Consider the following 20,691-nt stretch of genomic DNA (forward strand, 5'->3'; position numbering starts at 1 on the left):
GTCTGACGTCATATTCACGCGCCGGCAGCAACGGGACCCAAGCGTGGTCTGTTTTGATCGTAATATTTTAATCTTTTTAGTGCGATATGGACGACGAGGAAGAGACATACAGACTATGGAAAATTAGAAAAACTATAATGCAGGTAAATTAAAGGCCATGTAACTTGATTACGCAGTAGTAGACAGTTTATTGTGATGCTTATTCGGATCCGCAGGAGTTTCGTTATTTATGATCTCCTAACATACAGTACGCATCCAAATAACAGAAATATGCTATTATGTCCTTATATCTTTCAGCTGTGTCACGATCGTGGTTATTTGGTGACCCAAGATGAACTGGATCAGACTCTCGATGAGTTCAGAAGCCAGTTTGGAGACAAACCCAGCGAAGGTCGACCACGACGAACCGATCTCACGGTCCTGGTCGCCCACAACGACGACCCGACCGACCAGATGTTTGTGTTCTTCCCCGGTATGATGCTTCTTCAACATCAAGCCCAGCTCCTGTTTAACTCACCCGTTACGAACTGTTGAGAAACGCTTGTATCATATCTACCATGCTCTTGCTTTCAGAGGAACCAAAGGTTGGCATCAAGACCATAAAGATGTATTGCCAGCGTATGCAAGAAGAAAACATCACCAGGGCCATCATTGTAGTCCAGATGGGCATGACGCCCTCCGCCAAACAGGTGACACAAGCATATACACTTACATTTAGAAGAACATTAACTATTAAGGCATTTCAATTGTGTTTGTCTTTTAAATTTCAGTCTCTGGTAGACATGGCGCCTAAGTACATCCTTGAGCAGTTTCTTCAGCAGGAGCTTCTGATCAACATTACCGAGCACGAGGTGAGGAAGCTGCACTTAAACAGACTGTTTACAAGATTTAAAGGCCGCACTTCAGGTGTGTTGTCTGCAGCATTCAAATCTTTTTAAAGTCAGGCTGATTCTGATTGGCTGTCAGGGTTTTTATAGTTCAGCCAAACCAAAAATTATTTAGACACCAGGTATCATTTTTGATATCTTTTTTTTTTACTAGTGGGTGCAGGACACTATAGTTTATGTAAGTGAGGATAGCAAAATAAAGTAAACTGTGACATAATATACCCAGATATTCTTCATACAGTGGACTACTGGTAAAATTGATAAATTCAAACACTTTGACCCGAGCATGTTTTTCTTTAATTGTTAATGTGACCTATTTACACCACAGACTGATTAAAAGTAAGCATTGCTTGGTAATTTGTCGACCTAAATTGGTTTTGATCTAATTGTGTAGTTAAATTTAACAGCTGACATCTATTCAACTGAATTCATTACGTACCTTTCTATCAAAGTTATCTGACATTATCAAGTTGAATTTGTTCTGGTACAGTTGAACTGAGTTCTTGTCCTATTTTATTACCATTTTCTAAACTATAGCAAATAAACTGTGATGAGAGAAATGTTGAAGGTGTCTGAATAAAATTTGGTTCGAGCTAAAAGTAAAATCGTTCAGATTCCAACTCTGCTAAAATCATAACGATAACTACGAAGTTTTGGTAATTGTTCTATTTCTGTGAAAATATATACGGTGGTCCACATTACAACTATAATTAGGAATATCATTCGTATGACTAAGAACTATTTGTTTTTCTCCAACTGATAAATGATAAAAAGCAATTGACAGCCAATCAGAATTTGTGCATTTAAAGAGACAGACGAAATAACTGAAGTGTGCTCTTATAATATCACGTGGGTGTTGTAGCTATCTTTATTTACCACTAGGGCATGCTGATGATGTTTTATTCTTCTATAGTAACGAAGATCCATGTCACACAGTGTGATCTTATAGGATTGCTATCTTAACATGTAGTGTGTCTCGGGCTTAAGGCATTTTAGATTTTTATCGACTCCTTTGGCTATTTACACCAAAATGCTAATATTTCACATTGTTTTAATTTTATTTGCACGATAATGTGTTTTCATTTCTTTCAGCTTGTTCCAGAGCACATAGTCATGACTAAAGAGGAAGTGACCGAGTTGCTGGCGCGGTAGTATCCTTTGCGGTTTTGGTTGAAGTTCATAACAGTGTTATTTTAGTAACAATGATAGCGTTATAGTTTTTATTCATTTTCAGTGTTTTTTCCTCATTTCAAATTGTTTGTGTTTTATTATTATTTCAATTTTAGTAAAGTTAAATGAAAATGAGAAAAGTTGCCTTGGCAATATATTATATATTGCCTATATTTTTATATTTTATTTCAGTTGAAGGGATAGTTAACACAAATTAAAATTGTCACCATTTACTCACCCTCAAGTTGTTCTTAACCTGTATGACTTTCTTCCTGTTGAGCGGTAGCCATTGAAAAAAATAAAATACTAATGTAAGTGAATGCCTGTGTATATTTATACAATTTTTTTTTTTTTGTTAACTATAACCCTGATTTACTAGATTCAGTTGAATGGTTTACTGTAGTAGTATCTCTAGTTGGTGCTTTAGATAGATTAGTTTAGCCTTAACCAGCTCCTCTCCAGTAAACTAAAGGAAAGCCAGCTTCCCAGAATTCAAGCCGGGGATCCTGTTGCCCGTTACTTTGGCTTAAAGAGAGGCCAGGTAGGAACTCAAATATGTATTTTCTTCTTATTTTGACACCTCTAAAAACCTTTAGTTTGAGTGTTTAAGTAACTTGTGGCATGTTCTTCAGGTTGTTAAGATCATCAGACCGAGTGAAACTGCTGGACGGTACATCACATACAGACTGGTCCAGTAATGCTTATGAAGTCAGTATTTCTGTTGTAGTACACTGGAGTATTTGCTTAACGCTTAGAAATTGCATATTGGACCAACAGCAATAAGAACCTTCATATTTAACCACTTATTCCTTGTAATTAATACCTCAGGATTTGTTATCATCAGTTCAAATTCAAGATGCAAATCTGTGAAGCAGTGTTATTTAAAGTCTGTGTAAACTCAATTCTGAGAATTGTTTGTAAACACAAATGTTAGAAATGCATTGCTGAAACATGTTACAAAGACTGTGTACTGTGTAGTACTTAATTGCGGAGTTAGACCGTTGAACAGTTTTTCACCATTTTCGTGATCAGGATTTTTGGGTGGGGCTAAATCAGGACTCGATGACGCAATCGAGCCACCGAGCACGGCCCCTTTCCCAACACTATAGGAGGTGTGTTCGACTTGAAGCAGTGCTCCAGACCAATCAGTGTATGACATCAAAGAACAGTGTTAGCTAGCTATGCCTTAGTCACGTAAATGCGTAATATCTGGTTGCGATCATTTACAAAACAGCTCGGTCTCCTTATTAAATAAGCAGCTAGAGGAAGACAGCTGAGCGAGACGGCAGCTTTCCCGTGAGTGGGCGTGGTTTCAGCGCAGCTAGTGGACACGCCCTCAGCATTAGAGAGCAAAGAATACTAATTTTTTCAAGATTTTGATACCACGCCCTTTATACAAGATTTTTTTGCATTCAAATTTGGGTGGGTGGTTAACATTTTTCTGTGGTGTGACAAACTCAGAACACACATTTAATATTGGCTTTACACAGACTTTAAGTATCATTACTATATTGTCTTTGGTATATACATAGTTTTGAATTTTTGTTTTCTTAATGGCTTTAAGTGTCATTTTAGTGCCTTCATAACTAAAAAAATTAATTCTGTATTCTTTAATGTTAATATTTTTAAGGAATTAATGATATTTTTGTTTGTTTTTTTGACAGATTTGAAATTCTCCAACTGCTGAAAGTGAACATGGGCTGAATTTGCCTTTTTTTAACTAATAAATATGATTTTGCTATTCTTTTTCTCCTTGTCATTTTATTTGACAACTTTCCATATTAAAAATGCTGTTCGTTTGGTCCCAAGTGAGCTGTGAACAAGCCTCAAAACCTGAAAGTAAAAGAAAGAGCAAGCACTCACCTTTTTCTTTCTGAAAGCCATTGTTGTGATGAGGGTTAAAAAGGGAAGTTGATCTAGATTGTGCGCAAATACACACTAACCAACCAAAGACTTTATACAGCACCAACAAGTTAACTACATCCTCATTGGCTAACATGTTGTCTGACAACATGCTCTTAAATCTGATTTGCATGCATCACATTAGTTTGCATTGGCTGTAAACTAATGATTATTTTGGAATCACTCTTTTTTTTATTAAAAGACAAGCACAAACATATAAAAACTTAACAAGTGAGATATTCATCAACACTTAGTATATGGTGATTTCATAAGATAAAATGCATGATGACACCGGAAGCGTACCGCTGTTTTGGTAAAATAAAGCTAAAACCCATTTTTAAAAAAAAAAATCTGTAAATTTTCGCAGGATTCCAAGCTAAGTATTTTAAATATTAAATCGCATCTTTAAAAAAAACAAAACCCACACTGGAATGTCACAGACAAACCCTGGCTGTGGTGAACTCCGAGAGTGAGTGTTGTGGTGGTGTTGTTACTCTGATTGATTGATATTTAACGCTGCCAGCGAGCTTGCTGGCTCTTCCTCGGGTTCGTCTAACTCGGGCGGCTCACTCTCAGGGAGGGCAGGGGGGTTACTGTTGTTCTTTGGGCTGGAGGGACACTGCAGGTTCACGAGGAGGATGGGTGGTCTCATTTGGGTTTCGTTGGTAGGGTCGAGCTCCTGGTCTGTGGGACTGGGGGGCTGGGCCCGTTCCTCATCTGCTTCTGAATCGGAGTCCAGACTGTGTTCCAGAGAACCAGGTGTTCCTGTTGAACTGTCTGCTGACACATGACAGATCGTTATATATGGTGCTATATATTTTTATTTATAATTATTAATTTGACTGCAAAACTGCTCATTAGAATAATTTTTTTTTAAATATATGAATAATGATATATAAGAAAGATCAATGTAATGGTGATATATTTAAATATTAATTGTACAATTATATTAATATATTTGTATATTAAAACTAATATGAAAGGCAGAGTATTGAATACAAAATAAATGTAAAATTAAATAAATTAAGGAAATGGTGATGTAAAAACATTGACAAATATAAAGTTAATGTACAGTAATATGAAAGGCAATTTCAAATATTTTAAAATAATGGTGATATATTTAACTATTCATTTTATATTTATATGAATACATATATATTAATAAAAAGGCAAAAATAAAAACCAAATACAATAAACTTCAAAATTTCTAATATTTTAAAATATGACAAATAATGGTGAAATTTATAAATAAATATATTCATATAAATATGCATTTTAAATGCATTTAATATAAAAGGCTAATAAATAAAATGAAAACGTGTGAGAGAGAGAGAGAGAGAGAGAGAGAGAGGAAAACTTAAATGAGTATAAAAGGTATTTTAAAATGGAAATGGAGTTAATTAAAATAAAACATGAAATATATAACATTTAAAACAATTAAAATATCAGAAGATAAATCTAAATATACACACACAATGCATTTGAAGAATGTAAACCAATAATATTAGGAATAAAAGTCTGTAATACCATGACTCTCTAACTTGTCTGACTCTGCAGCGCTGGGTTCATCTGCGACTCCTTGTTCATCATTCAAACAGTGTTCTTCTCCATCAATGCTGCTTTCCTGCACAGACCAAAACGTCACATTTGTTCTGCATTAACGGTTTAACCAGTTAACCTCCCATTAAAACGCACCGCTTGCACAACATGAGAGATTTAATCTACTGCGTATGAAACTCAAACCTGCTGCAGGGACGGTGTGTGGGTGGTGCTGGTGCATGCAGGCCGGCTGGAGTCTGAATGGAAAATGGCAGGATAAAACACAACGAGGGTCTCCACTATGCGGGCCTGATATGGGTAATCCACCAAAGACGACAGAGACACCGTGGCCCCTGAGGGCCGGGGCCGCATCAGTGAGGGGCCAAACACGATGCCCAGATTACTCGGGCTCATCTTATTGTCATCTTCCAGTTCTGCAATCCTGAAAACAGAGGAGGGACATTAACCAAATAAACACAGAGTTTGGCAGAGTCCGTGTCAGTCTATAAACCCTGAAATCATTGCACCTTCTCAGGTGGCGTGCTATGTAGCGCAGAGTGGTTGTGTTTGGTTTGGGCAGCTCTTTAAGGAGATTCTTGAGTCTGTCCACGAGGGCCAAGAGTTCAGGGTCCGTCTCAGGGCCGAGGTCCACCAGGTCGGGCCCTTTGCCCGTCTCGGCTCCCTCTGGACCCACTACAGCCAGGCTTTCCTTCGCCAGACCCATCAGACTGTTGTAGAGACGGAAGGGCATGATGGGCTCTGGAAGCTGAGGAAGAGGCAGAAATACAAAATGAGGATGTAACAACTGACTTTGGTGAACATATGAGGATATGAAAGCCACTGCTAACTGGCAACTTAGTCACAGGGAACAGTTAAAGGATTTGTTCACCAAAAATGTAAGTGTTGTAATATTAAAAACTGAAAATTAAATTGTTATATAAATACATTTATAATTTAGGTGAGTGCAAACCCCCCCCAAAAAAAAAAAATTATTATATGTATTAATATAACTGAAAATTAAAATACAATAATATACGAACAATTAATAAATTAGTTACATTTGGGGAACCCAAAAATGCTAATTGTTAGGTTTTTTTTTTTTTTTTAATAATGTAATTTTAATGTAATGGAATGCAATAATTTTATTAGTAGTAGTTAATTAGTAGTAAAATAATTAATGATAATAAAATATAAAAAAATTTAATTAGATTTTATTAAATTATACTTACAAAAATGCAAATTCTGTTATTTTCCTAAATTTCTATAAACATCATTATGTTTTATCAAGAGTTGAGTATATTATTAAACTATTGTTATTTAAATTTGGGTAAACTCAAATGCAAATTCTGTTGTATTTTCATTTATATAATTTAATTATCATATAATATACAAAACCCCAAAATGCCATTTTATGCAATATTATGTTCCCTGATTTTGCTAAATGTAGATAAAAAAAATAAAATAAAAAAAGTTATAGTTATTAACTTTATTTCATTTAAAGTTAAATTAAAATATAAATACATTTATTTGGGTTATTTGAGTGAACCCTACAAATGCTATGATGATGTATTAATATAATCATAATTTAGATTTATAATGTAATTTAATACAACAATATATAAATGAATAAATTAGTTAGATTAATAAATACAATATATGCAAAATAAATATTAAATTAGTTAAATTTAGGTGAACCAAAAATGCAGACTGTTAAGTCAAATTTTCATACAATAGAATATACAAAACCCAAAAATGCCATTTCTACAATATTGTCCTGATGCAGTGGTGGCTCACCTGCCGCAGATAAAGCTTCAGTACGTTGCTGATGTCGTGTGGTGAGGACTGGGACAGCTCCACCAGCTCTTTGCCGTTCTCAAACGCCTGGCACAGCTTCTCCACCCGCGTCTTCACACCATTCACACGATAAATACCCTGACAGAGAGGAGGGCCATCAGCACAATCCTGCATTTCTATTGGCTGAGATCTGCTGGATCTGAACGTACCTTCATTCTCAGCGCTCTTCTCTCGATCTCGCCGATGCACTTCTTGATGATGAAGGGGATGCCGTCAGGACTGTTGCCTGACACCTGTAAGAAATCCTGCCCGAACAGCTGAAGGCGACCCTGGAGCTTCTTGTGGCCACACTGAATGGCCAGAGTCTCCAAGCAGCGCTTGTGACAGGCCAGAAAACACTGCCAAAAGCAAACAAGCAGACTTTAAAGGGTTAGTTCACCCAAAAATGAAAATTCTGTCATTAATTTCTCACCCTCATGTCGTTCCAAACCCATATCTTCAGAACACAAATTAAGATATTTTTGATGGAATCCGAGAGCTCTCTGACCCTCCATAGACAGCAAGGATCTATACATGATCAAGGCTCAGAAACGTAGCAAGGAGATAGTTAAAACAATCCATGTGACATCAGTGGTTCAACCGTAATTTTACGAAGCTACGAGACAAAGAAAACAAAAATAACGACTTTAACAATTCGTCTCCTCCACCCTATAGTGCAACTTTGGAGAGAAGCCACTGAATGTAAACAATGTTTGCAATGTATGTACGTGGATACGCTTGTTTACGTTTTGATCTGAAAGTTAAAAAAAAAAAATATATCTGCGTACATACAGTCAGGTCCATAAATATTGGGACATCGACACAATTCTAACATTTTTGGCTCTATACACCACCACGATGGATTTCAAATGAAACTTTAACTGCACACTGTCAGCTTTAATTTGAGGGTATTTACATCCAAATCAGGTGAACGGTGTAGGAATTACAACAGTTTGCATATGTGCCTCCCACTTGTTAAGGGACCAAAAGTAATGGGACAATAGGCTTCTCAGCTGTTCCATGGCCAGGTGTGTGTTATTCCCTCATTATCCCAATTACAATGAGCAGATAAAAGGTCCAGAGTTCATTTCAAGTGTGCTATTTGCATTTGGAATCGGTTGCTGTCAACTGTCAAGATGAGATCCAAAGAGCTGTCACTATCAGTGAAGCAAGCCATCATTAGGCTGAAAAAACAAAACAAACCCATCAGAGAGATAGCGAAAACATTAGGCGTGGCCAAAACAACTGTCTGGAACATTCTTAAAAAGAAGGAACGCACCGGTGAGCTCAGCAACACCAAAAGACCAGGAAGACCACGGAAAACAACTGTGGTGGATGACCGAAGAATTCTTTCCCTGGTGAAGAAAACACCCTTCACAACAGTTGGCCAGATCAAGAACACTCTCCAGGAGGTAGGTGTATGTGTGTCAAAGTCAACAATCAAGAGAAGACTTCACCAGAGTGAATACAGAGGGTTCACCACAAGATGTAAACCATTGGTGAGCCTCAAAAACAGGAAGGCCAGATTAGAGTTTGCCAAACGACATCTAAAAAAAGCCTTCACCAAGATCAACTTGTACCAGAGTGATGGAAGAGTATGGAGAAGGAAAGGAACTGCTCATGATCCTAAGCATACCACCTCATCAGTGAAGCATGGTGGTGGTAGTGTCATGGCGTGGGCATGTATGGCTGCCAGTGGAACTGGTTCTCTTGTATTTATTGATGATGTGACTGCTGACAAAAGCAGCAGGATGAATTCTGAAGTGTTTCGGGCAATATTATCTACTCATATTCAGCCAAATGCTTCAGAACTCACTGGACGGCGCTTCACAGTGCAGATGGACAATGACCCAAAGCATACTGCAAAAGCAACCAAAGAGTTTTTGAAAGGAAAGAAGTGGACTGTTATGCAATGGCCAAGTCAATCACCTGACCTGAATCTGATTGAGCATGCATTTCACTTGCTGAAGACAAAACTGAAGGGAAAATGCCCCAAGAACAAGCAGGAACTGAAGACGGTTGCAGTAGAGGCCTGGCAGAGCATCACCAGGGATGAAACCCAGCGTCTGGTGATGTCTATGCGTTCCAGACTTCAGGCTGTAATTGACTGCAAAGGATTTGCAACCAAGTATTAAAAAGTGAAAGTTTGATTTATGATTATTATTCTGTCCCATTACTTTTGGTCCCTTAAAAAGTGGGAGGCACATATACAAACTGTTGTAATTCCTACACCGTTCACCTGATTTGGATGTAAATACCCTCAAATTAAAGCTGACAGTCTGCAGTTAAAGCACATCTTGTTCGTTTCATTTGAAATCCATTGTGGTGGTGTATAGAGCCACAAATGTTAGAATTGTGTCGATGTCCCAATATTTATGGACCTGACTGTATGTCGTTTACGTATGTGATACTCGCCAAAATGGCACTATAGGGTGAAGCGGTGGAGACTAATTGTTAAATAAAGTCATGATTTTTGTTTTCTTTGCACACAAAAAAAAAAACTCGTAGCTTCGTAAAATTATGGTTGAACCACTGATGTCACATGGATTATTTTAACGATCTCCTTGCTACATTTCTGAGCCTTGATCGTGTAAAGATCCTTGCTATCTATGGAGGGTCAGAGAGCTCTCGGAGTGCATCTAAAATATCTTAATTTGTGATCAGAAGGTGAACGAAGGTCTTGTGGCTTTGGAACGACATGAGGGTGAGAAATTAAAGACAGAATTTTCATTTTTGGGTGAAGTATCATTTTAATAAGCCTGATTTATTATTTCAAACACGAGGCCCAAGTGCAGCCAACGTGACTCACCTCCTCGCACTCGGCTCCCTGGAAATAAACATAGCTGTCGCATTCTCTGCATTTGGACGGGGCGCGCAGTTTGCGCAGTTTGTGTGTCTGAGCAGCTTTTGACAGACCCACATTCCTGAACGGCCCGGTGGGCACCACGATCTCAGGCTCGATGCCGTTTATATCTGCAAAACGTTGAACAGACAGTCAAGAAACTGGATGATATGCACAGATTAGAAAGGAAAACACTTGTGCACCGTTTTCTCTCACTTGGCGTTTCAAAGGAAGTAACATTTGAGTCTCTGTCATCTGCGTCTTCGTTGGATGACATGGTTCCTGTTGATGACGTTCGGGCCATTTTACTTATGTCACCTAGGGAAAAAAATAAATAAAATAATAAAAAATAAAATAAATAAAATAAAATAAAAAGTTAGTGCAAATTTAATATACATGTATATATTATTTTTAATTAGTCATGGCAGGAAGTTGTACCTGTGCTGGTAGTCGGGGATCCCAGGCCACTTCCTCCTCCCACACTGTCTGTGTCGCTCACTGTGGAGCCCCAGGATTTGTGGGACATGTGACCTCGAGCTGACACAAAAGAAATACAATTCAGAACCATTTGCGTAACTATTTTAGATACTCATAACATACCCAAAAAATCCAAACCAAACAAGCACCTTTTGAAAGCACTAAACATCTATAAATAAAAATCTTCATACACATTTGACAATTTTAATATACAAATACTTTATATTTCATTTAGATTTACATATGCATGAACACAAATGCAAATTCCATTATATTATTTAAATGAAAATAATTTTTCTAAAATTATATATTAATATAATTTACTTTTAATATAATAGAATATATTATATAAAACTTTAATTGATAAATTAATCAAATGAATATACAATATACAAAAATTCAAATATTAATAAATTAGTTCTTTGGACCCTAAAAATTAATACAATCATAATTGTTATATGTATTAATAATATAATATATTAGAGTATAATATAAAAAGTAAATTATTAACTTAATTTTTTTTTAAACTTAGGTTTACTAGTAATATAATCTAACTAATAATAAAATGTACATAAAAATGTTTTATATATATATATAGATAATTTTTTAGCATTCTATTATATTAAAATGTAATTACATAATTAATTGTAACTAATAATGATAATTGAATTTAATAATGTAATTGAATTTTAAATTCATTTTAAATGTATAAACGTATTAAATTTAAACTAGTTACATTTGGGGGAAGCTTTAAGATAATATAATTTGTTAGATGATAATATAATAAAATACAATATAAAATTAAGTACATCTAATTATATTAAACTACATTGTTATTCAATTAGTTACAATTAATGCAATTTATTTTAAATTAATAATTCAAAATGAATAAACATTAAATTTCTTAAATTAGTTACATTACACATTTTTGTTAGATGTGCATTTTTGTGGGTTCACACAAAGATACTTAAATGTTTTTATATTGCATTTTATAATAAGTAGATCAAACAAATCAATGCACAAACCTCTCTTCTGCTCATCTTTGTGAGAGGCGCTCATATCTCCGGTTTCTCCAGCGGTGGGCGGCGCTTCAGCGTTGCTGTGAGCATCAGTGTTAGAGCTGTCAGCACGAGTTCTGACTGACGGCCTGAATTCAAGACAACACAACATCTTACTGTAATATTCACATCCACTTCCATGATATTCCATGTTTGAAAGCAAGAGGAGTGTTGGTTACTGGCTGGAGGAGGCAGAGTAGGCCTCAAACTCGTAATGCGTCTCAGGCTCTTCGATCATCTGAAGGTCTTTGACGTGCGTGGCGTACTGCTGTCCCGGGTCGTACAGTTTACTGCTCTCACACAGCGTCTGATAGTGGACCGGCAGCGCTACCGTCTGCATGTGCATGATCTGGTAGTAGGAGATGGTGGCCTGGAAAGAGTTTCACACAGTTAAAACCACTCAAGCTGGATTTGGATTTGAAGTTTTCTTGGTGTTTTTTTCAGTATTTATTTGATCCTGTTAATCTGAGCAATGCCTGACATGTCTGGGCCATTGACCAAGTATACACACATGAATACTGAAAAAAAACTTTAAAGTCTCATTCATAATATATTTAGCTTTTCAAATGTCTTGATCAGAGTTTAAAATTAACTTTATGCCTTGAGAAAATTGACAAGCCATAAACAATCACCAGCCATTAAACTATTTCAAAATATGTTCTTGATACATTTTCTATATTGAAGATGTATTTAACAGTATTTTAGAATATACAATTTGCTGCATTTTACAATATTTTGTCAATACAATGCTTTCCAGAAATGCCCTTGAATATATTTGCTGTTCATATTAAAAATGAATTTTATACACACAGAAATACAGAAGCTGCATTTTCAAATATTCGCAGTATTTTACGATATTGAGGAAAGTGCTTTAAAAATTCTTAAATATATTTGCTGTAAAAGTAAATTTTTATAAATCTAACTGCTATTAAAAAAGCATTTTCAAATCATTTAAAATATATTTGCTGTATTTTGCTCAATATAATTATAAATATTTCCTCAATATAATGCTTTAAAAATATTCTTAAATATTTACTGCATTTAAAAAGGTTCTTTATATATATATATATATATATATATATATATATATATATATATATATATATATATATATATATATATATATATATATATATATATATATATATATATATATATATATATATATATATATATATATATAAACATACTTTCTATATTAAAGAAGTTGCAAAGTACAGTACAGAAGCTACATTACATAAATTTTTTTATATTTTCTTAAAAATACATTTGCTGTATTTTACAGTATTTCCATAACATATTTGCTGTTATCTTAAAGACATTATATAAAGCACATTTTTGGGGGCATTTTAAGGACATTTTTAAATGTAGCAAATATATTTAAATACATTTTCTGTATTTAAAAATATAGGGGGAAAAAATCTAAATATTGAAAATATACATTTTATATTACAAATATCCATCCATCCCAGCTGCATTGTAAAATATTAACATTTGCTGCATTTACATATTTGCTCATATATGCTATATTTAATATTTTCCTAATATATTTGCTGTATTGTGAAATATTTCCCCTAATATATTAAATTTTTTTTAATACTTCCCTTAATTTTATATTGACTATATTTTGAAATATTTCCCTAATATATTTGTTATATTTTATAATATGCACTTTAATTGATTATTGGGTCTTGTGTGATTAAGGGAGTCTTGTGTGAAATACCTTCTGAAAAAAAAGACCTATATTTAATTACTCCTCAATTTTATTTGTGAATAAATTTTTTTTAATGGAGACGTAAAGACTAATAAATGAATAAAATCAGTTTATATTCATCTAGTGAGTGTGAAGTGTTTACCGAGCGGATGGTCTGGTCGCTCTGTTTGATGACCTCCTGTATCTGCCGCAGGACGGTGACCTTCATGTGCTCCAGCTCCTGGTGTTGTGTGATGGCATCTGCGATACACGTCCGGTACGTGGCCTCGGCCTCTTCAGTCTGAGACGAACACAAAAACAACTTGCTAAACCACTGAACATCTGTTCTAGCAAAACTCTTCCTACAGTGGCATATTAGAAATGCCAAGTCTGACCTTGTTGCGGGCCTCTTCCTCCAGCCGTTTCTTCTTGTCTACGGTTTTGGTGGTAGAACTGCCGCCCTCCTCCTCGGCCCTGTTCGCCGCCGTCCTGGCCTTGTCGTACTCCTCGCAGCGGGCCATGTAGACCTGCTTGGCCCTGCGAAGGTTGGCCTCACACTCCATCTGTGTTCAAACACACAACATCCCTTACAGACCTGTGCTGCTAGTGTTCTGGTAGCTCATTAGATGGATAAATGTAAAGGTTACCAGCTTTCTCTTGGCCTTCAGCCACTGGTCCTTGATCTCCTTGCGCTTCTTCTCATGCTCTTGTTTGCGGAGCAGCAGAGGCTGTGGATGAGCATAAAGCACATGATTCTTCACAGCAAAATACTTCACGCTCCAGTAATAATACATACAATACAATAGTACATTTAACAGTAACTACTATTACTACTAATAAACATGTTGACCAGACTAGCATACTAAGCTAACGTGATAGCTGAAGAGTCCTGTTCGAAAGAATGGCAGCTGCTTAGCATGCTAACCAATTAGCACGCTAAACTAACTAGCATAAGTCAACAAACACGGTGAACTTCAGAGAGGTTTATTTATTTTTTTAAATCTGTGTGGCTTGGTCCAAAGACCATATGAGCCCATTTTGGACAAAATTTGTAGTAGTAGCAGTGGAAAAAAAACACATTTTCATTTGATTCAATATGGTGTAGAGACACATTGTTGTAAAATAATAAATAAGACAAAGTCAGAATCTGCATAATCCAAGGAACGTAACAGTATGATGAGCGTAATCAGGTGTAGAAAGTTTAATTTTTCTACAAAAAAAGGGTTCAAAAGTTATAACCATTTGAAAAGTTAATTTTTGAACTGCTGGTGGCGCTATAGAGTGGGTCCTAGGGGCCCCAAAGTTGGTCAGTTTACTATTCATGATCATCACTAAAAGTGTGCCAATTTTGATAATTTTCCTTCTTATGGTTCATAGAGTTGCGTACTAATAAAAGGGCAAAAGGTGGACATGTTGATGTTGTACCATGATGAAGGTCTGGTTCTGCAGGGTGGAGGCCGCCTGATGCATCCCAGAGCTCTGCTCCAGGTCCTGCTCCAGAGCCAGAGAGTAGATGGAGAAGAAGGGCATGTGTGGCTGATGGACACAAAAACAGACACATGAGGAAGAAAACAAACCAATCCTGAAGACTGTAGAGAACTTGAGCGAGGTTAGTTCTCACCTGTGTGATGGTCTGTTTACAAGATTGATAGATCCTTTGTAAGCCCTTGGAAAACTCCAGCTCTGTACAAACATTACAATTTAAGACGTCAAATATTAAAGTAAAAAAAAAACTACAGGACGTGGGTCAAGCACTCCGAATTTAGAATAAGAATTCTACGTTTTATCTAAAACTACACACTATTTAAATCTCTCATATAACATTTCAAAAGTAAATTTAAATCAAGCCATTGTATCACTGAAGCCACACGTGATCCTACCTAGCGCAAGCTTCTTCTCAACATAGCCGATCAGATCCTTCATGTATTTGGAGATGGTTTTAGCGTACATCAGAGCAGAGTCCACTCCTCCTTCACTGCGCTGCAGGATAATGTCTACCTCTTCAGCGCTCATCGCTGCCAGCACACATAGGAATACAAATATGTAAATGTTAAAGTGTCATTGTGGGGAGTGTACATTTGCAATACTAACCATAAAAATAAATACATTTATTTGTTTGTTCTGAGGGAGACCTACATTATTTTAATAATAAAAGTTAATAAAAATATTTTTTTCTATGCTGGCATAAGAGATCTTTACATAATATCCTGCAAAGCATTTAAAAAGATGAATAATAATTGTTGTTACTACACTACTAATAATAAATAAATAATTCTTTAAAAAAGAAAAAAATTTAAATGTTTAAATAAATATGCAAACTTAGTGTCCTGCAGAACATATTTAAACAAGTTCTTAATTATATGTATATTGTAATATTTATAATTAAAAATATGTTCTGCAAGAGATTTCATAAAAGTTCATTAAGATCTTTACAAAATCTCCTGCAAACCATACATTTAAAATTATGAATAATTGTAATATTGTTATCAAAATACTACTACTATTACTAATTATTGTTGTTAATAATAATAATAATAAATACACTAGTCAACATTTGAAGTGGATCAAAAACCTTTCAAAGTCGTCCTAAAACATAAAACCAAAATACGTTCTTATCTTAGGACAACTTTGATGAACTTTTTGATCCACTTCAAATGTCGTCTCCTGTAGTTGTAATAATAATAACAACATTATTATTATTATTATTTTTTTTTTTTTTAAGTATTATTCCTAATTTAAGATCAATAAATATATAAATAAATCAAATTCAATAAGTCACAAATTCAGTATCTCAGAAAATTAGAATATTGTGAAAATGTTCAATATTGAAGACACCTGGTGCCACACTCTAATCAGCTAATTAACTCAAAACACCTGCAAAAGCCTTTAAATGGTCTCTCAGTCTAGTTCTGTAGGCTACACAATCATGGGGAAGACTGCTGACTTGACAGTTGTCCAAAAGACGACCATTGACACCTTGCACAAGGAGGGCAAGACACAAAAGGTCATTGCTAAAGAGGCTGGCTGTTCACAGAGCTCTGTGTCCAAGCACATTAATAGAGAGGCGAAGGGAAGGACAAGATGTGGTAGGAAAAAAAATAAAAAATAAAAAATAAAAAAGTGTACAAGCAATAGGAATAACCGCACCCTGGAGAGGATTGTGAAACAAAACCCATTCAAAAATGTGGGGGAGATTCACAAAGAGTGGACAGCAGCTGGAGTCAGTGCGTCAAGAACCACCACGCACAGACGTATGCAAGACATGGGTTTCAGCTGTCGCATTCCTTGTGTCAAGCCACTCTTGAACAAGAGACAGCGTCAGAAGCGTCTTGACTGGACTGCTGCTGAGTGGTCCAAAGTTATGTTCTTTGATGAAAGTAGATTTTGCATTTCCTTTGGAAATCAAGGTCCCAGAGTCTGGAGGAAGAGAGGAGAGGCACATAATCCACGTTGCTTGAGGTCCAGTGTAAAGTTTCCACAGTCATTGATGGTTTGGGGTGCCATGTCATCTGCTGGTGTTGGTCCATTGTGTTTTCTGAGGTCCAAGGTCAACACAGCCGTCTACCAGGAAGTTTTAGAGCACTTCATGCTTCCTGCTGCTGACCAACTTTATGGAGATGCAGATTTCCTTTTCTAACAGGACTTGGCACCTGCACACACTGCCAAAGCTACCAGTACCTGGTTTAAAAGGACCATGGTATCCCTGTTCTTGATTGGCCAGCAAACTCGCCTGACCTTAACCCCATAGAAAACCTATGGGGTATTGTGAAGAGGAAGATGCAATACGCCAGACCCAACAATTCAGAAGAGCTGAAGGCCACTATCAGAGCAACATGGGCTCTCATAACACCTGAGCAGTGCCACAGACTGATCGACTCCATGCCACGCCGCATTGCTGCAGTAATCCGGGCCAAAGGAGCCCCAACTAAATATTGAGTGCTGTACATCCTCATACTTTTCAGTTGGCCAACATTTCTAAAAATCATTTTTTTTGCATTGGTCTTAATTGATATTCTAATTTTCTGAGATACTGAATTTGGGACTTTCATTTGTTGTCAGTTATAATCATCAAAATTAAAGGAAATAAACATTCGAAATATATCAGTCTGTGTGTAATGAATGAATCTAATATACAAGTTTCACTTTTTGAATGGTATTACTGAAATAAATAAACTTTTTCATGATATTCTAATTTTATGACCAGCACCTACCTGTGTCTGTGTCTGTGTGTGTGTGTGTGTATATACACACACTACATAATTATATATTATTTTGAAGAAATAATATTATATCTTCAACAAAAAAAACCTTGCATCTATATCAGTGCATTCCCACTTGCTTTTCTGCATTTCTGAATTTGTCAAAACGATGTACCCAGCTCAGATGAATCACTCCGTGTGTGTGAAGACTCGTGACCCGAGAGGTTCTCCATAGACTGAACATTCAAAAAAAAAATAAACACACCGATATTTATATCACACATTGTGCAACATACATCATACACAGTCACGTGTGTTCATGCGAGTCTCATTTCAGTGGAGGACAACTGTGTCCCAGAGCAGTGACTCTAATCACAGAACGCCACTTACAGGAAGTCAAAACCTGCTACCAACATCCACTCTGTACAGAGACTGACACACACTCACCCTGCTCTTCTCAGACGGTAACACCGACAACAGCGTGCTGCTGTCCACCTCTCCCATCAGCAGCTCAGACACACTGACAAAACACAAACAAAAACAACTGATGCCAGCTCTCAACTTCCTCTTTGCTCAGTTCTTGCCACAGAAACAGTCACATTGCACTGCTGCATGATTAAAGTTTTTGGTAATTAATGCAAGACATGAACAAGACTGTATGAGCAACATTTTGTGCTGCCATTCAAAAATTTATTGACATGATTATGAAAAGCTGACGTGACAACAACAGCAGTACTACATGAGAGATGATAATGATCAGCTCGAACTCAAAAACAGATCCTTGAGGGTTTGGGGCTGTTAGCGTAAGAGTGCAGAAGCCACAGATCAACTTCCTGTTATTTCTGTAGAGCTATGATTAATGTCAATGATTTAACAGAGGATTTTGAGAGAGATGATTTCATAATGTACACAAAGTACGCTGTATGGCACTGCAGTCTTGTGTATGCTTAATTTAGACTGGTAAAAAATTTAATTAAACAAATTTGATAAACAAACTAAAAACTACTACTTGAACTACTTGAATGATATAACAATCAATCAATAATTCCATTCATTCAAGGAGAAATTTTTCCATTCATTTATTTTAATATTTTATTTGATATTACTAAAGAATGTGCCATTTCCCAGAATGAATCAAAACTAAATAAATATTTGTAAATCACCATTGGTAGGTCGATCAAATAAATATTTCAAAGAGTAAATGCTTTTTTACGGCAAAATTTTATACTGCAAAATGTAAGCCTGTTTGCATCTTAGGGTGTGTTCACATTTGTCATGTTTGGTTCGATTAAAGCGAACTCTGGTTTAAAAAAAAGAAAAGAAATGGGTCTCTGTCTGCTTCCAAACGAACTCTGGTGCGGTTCAAATTAAATATGAACACAAACCAAATACTTCTAAACGAACCAAAAACAGGATGTAATGATAAGATGCGGCATGATTTCACGAAGGGAACAAGCGGCGTATCCAAAACAAAATGAGCAGAGGGCAAACAAGGAGGTAAACTGCCTTTTATGAGCTCTTTGGGAGTTTGCAGGTGGTAAAAATAAAATCATATACACGCAAAAATGAGTGTGCTAAGTCCAGCAGACAGCATTAGGTGTATTTGACAATACGGTGCTGAGCAGACCGATCAGTGAATGGGAACTTTGATGTAATTCACCTGCAGTGCCACTAAGTCAAACGCACCTTTTCCTTTTGTTTGGGGTGTTCGGCAAATTCCGTCACAAAATATACGTCATTAAAGCCAACCAACCAGGTTGTGAACGCATCACTATGCCTTTAGGTTCGCTGTCAAAAATGCCAGTGAGAACGCTAAGCGGACCAGGTCCAAATGTATCATTTTCCTTTTTTTTCCGGACCAAATGAATCAAACGAACTACAAGTGTGAACACACCCTTAGAGTTAAAAAAAAAAAAAAGAAAGAAAAAAAAAGCCAAATGTGAGAAAATCTGTAATTACAAGAAACAAAGGCGCAAATAAGAGCTTCATACTCACCTGCTGCTAAAGGCAACAGCGATGGTCTCGATGGCCTTCTCAAAATCTTTTTTGTCTACTTCATTGCACACTTCATAGTGATATCCTGAAGTCAAAGACAAAAAAAAAAAATTGGTAAATTTCTTAATGACAACAGAAATTCAGTACTGCTGTAGAATGAATGTAAATGGCTGCTCTTAACCTTTGACCTGTGAGATGAGTTTGCCGGCAGCGGTGAGTGTCTCCACTGTGTTGAGGAGAGGGTACATGCTGATGACCTGCCGCAGGATGCGCAGAACTTCCCCCAAACACTCATGGGCCAATGGACGCCGGTTCTCCTGTTTGTCTGCAAAAAACATCAGACTCTTATCAGCTGAAAATAAACATCTAGATTACAGCCGCACAACAAAAGCAGTTAAGACTTCGGATTAAACTTGGATTTTTGTGCCAAATGATAACTCTTCACACTGCGTTATCAAATATGCAAAACTATAGGCTAATTAAATATCTGAGTAATGTTTTACCCAATAAAAAGAAAGGAGGTAAACAAACAAACAATAAAATGAAAAAAAGTTCCAAAAAAAATATCTGGGTCATATTTCACCCAAAAGACGAAGACAGACAGATGAAAAATAAAACAATAAAATGAAAAAAAAAGAAAAAAAAAAAAGTCTGGGTCATATTTCACCCCATAAGAAAATGCCCCAACAAAATAAATAAAAAATAAATTAAAGCTGCAGTCTGTAACTGTGTTCAAAGTTTACAAAATGTATATAATAAACGAGTACACCATGAATCCATTTTCCAATGGATTCCAATTGTTTTTGGCTTGTCCTGAATCACTATGGTACACCTATGATAAGTGTTTATATTCGGACTATTTTAGACTGGTTTGGGTAGGTACTGCTGCGGAGTAGCCCAGTACCTGCGTAATTCGTCATAGACATAAACAGAGAAGTAGCTCCGGCTACAATGTTCTTCCGCAACACGCACAGAGTTCTTTATTAACCGCTAGAGCGCCAAAAGTTACGGACTGCAGCTTTAAGAAAAAAATACCTTGGTCATATTTCACACTACATGATTCAAAAAACAAAAGTTATCAAAAACAAGGGAAAAA

At 36.1% G+C, this 20,691-nt stretch overlaps 2 protein-coding genes across 5 annotated transcripts in view; one reads left to right on the forward strand and one right to left on the reverse strand.

Moving 5' to 3' along the window:
• On the forward strand, window positions 1-3,800 carry LOC306867662 (DNA-directed RNA polymerases I, II, and III subunit RPABC1). Its single transcript, XM_079413462.1, has 8 exons — window positions 1-143; window positions 298-472; window positions 574-689; window positions 771-851; window positions 1,980-2,038; window positions 2,520-2,598; window positions 2,690-2,765; window positions 3,722-3,800. Exons 1-7 carry the CDS (start codon window positions 87-89, stop codon window positions 2,753-2,755), a joined length of 633 nt encoding a protein of 210 aa, XP_079269588.1. The 5' UTR covers window positions 1-86; the 3' UTR covers window positions 2,756-2,765; window positions 3,722-3,800.
• Window positions 3,472-20,691, reverse strand: part of LOC306867661 (rho GTPase-activating protein 45-like) — a 24,608-nt gene continuing 7,388 nt past the window's right edge. For 2 of the 4 annotated variants that reach the window (XM_079413459.1, XM_079413461.1), the window contains exons 3-23: window positions 19,777-19,920; window positions 19,596-19,680; window positions 18,048-18,120; window positions 17,776-17,836; window positions 15,282-15,416; window positions 15,023-15,084; window positions 14,827-14,937; window positions 14,049-14,129; window positions 13,797-13,964; window positions 13,565-13,702; window positions 11,888-12,078; window positions 11,676-11,797; window positions 10,612-10,710; window positions 10,390-10,491; window positions 10,141-10,304; window positions 7,502-7,690; window positions 7,293-7,430; window positions 6,026-6,264; window positions 5,703-5,940; window positions 5,487-5,583; window positions 3,472-4,736 (exon numbers count right to left, since the gene is read on the reverse strand). In XM_079413459.1, the coding sequence (XP_079269585.1) occupies window positions 4,450-4,736; window positions 5,487-5,583; window positions 5,703-5,940; window positions 6,026-6,264; window positions 7,293-7,430; window positions 7,502-7,690; window positions 10,141-10,304; window positions 10,390-10,491; window positions 10,612-10,710; window positions 11,676-11,797; window positions 11,888-12,078; window positions 13,565-13,702; window positions 13,797-13,964; window positions 14,049-14,129; window positions 14,827-14,937; window positions 15,023-15,084; window positions 15,282-15,416; window positions 17,776-17,836; window positions 18,048-18,120; window positions 19,596-19,680; window positions 19,777-19,920 (2,924 nt within the window). In that variant the 3' untranslated portion in view covers window positions 3,472-4,449. Of the gene's footprint in view, window positions 4,740-5,486; window positions 5,584-5,702; window positions 5,941-6,025; window positions 6,265-7,292; window positions 7,431-7,501; window positions 7,691-10,140; window positions 10,305-10,389; window positions 10,492-10,611; window positions 10,711-11,675; window positions 11,798-11,887; window positions 12,079-13,564; window positions 13,703-13,796; window positions 13,965-14,048; window positions 14,130-14,826; window positions 14,938-15,022; window positions 15,085-15,281; window positions 15,417-17,775; window positions 17,837-18,047; window positions 18,121-19,595; window positions 19,681-19,776; window positions 19,921-20,691 lie in introns of all 4 variants that reach the window. The other 2 variants (XM_079413458.1, XM_079413460.1) reach the window with 1 other exon arrangement.

The sequence above is a fragment of the Barbus barbus genome (assembly GCF_936440315.1).
Source record: "Barbus barbus genome assembly, chromosome: 49".
In the NCBI taxonomy this organism is placed as follows: domain Eukaryota; kingdom Metazoa; phylum Chordata; class Actinopteri; order Cypriniformes; family Cyprinidae; genus Barbus; species Barbus barbus.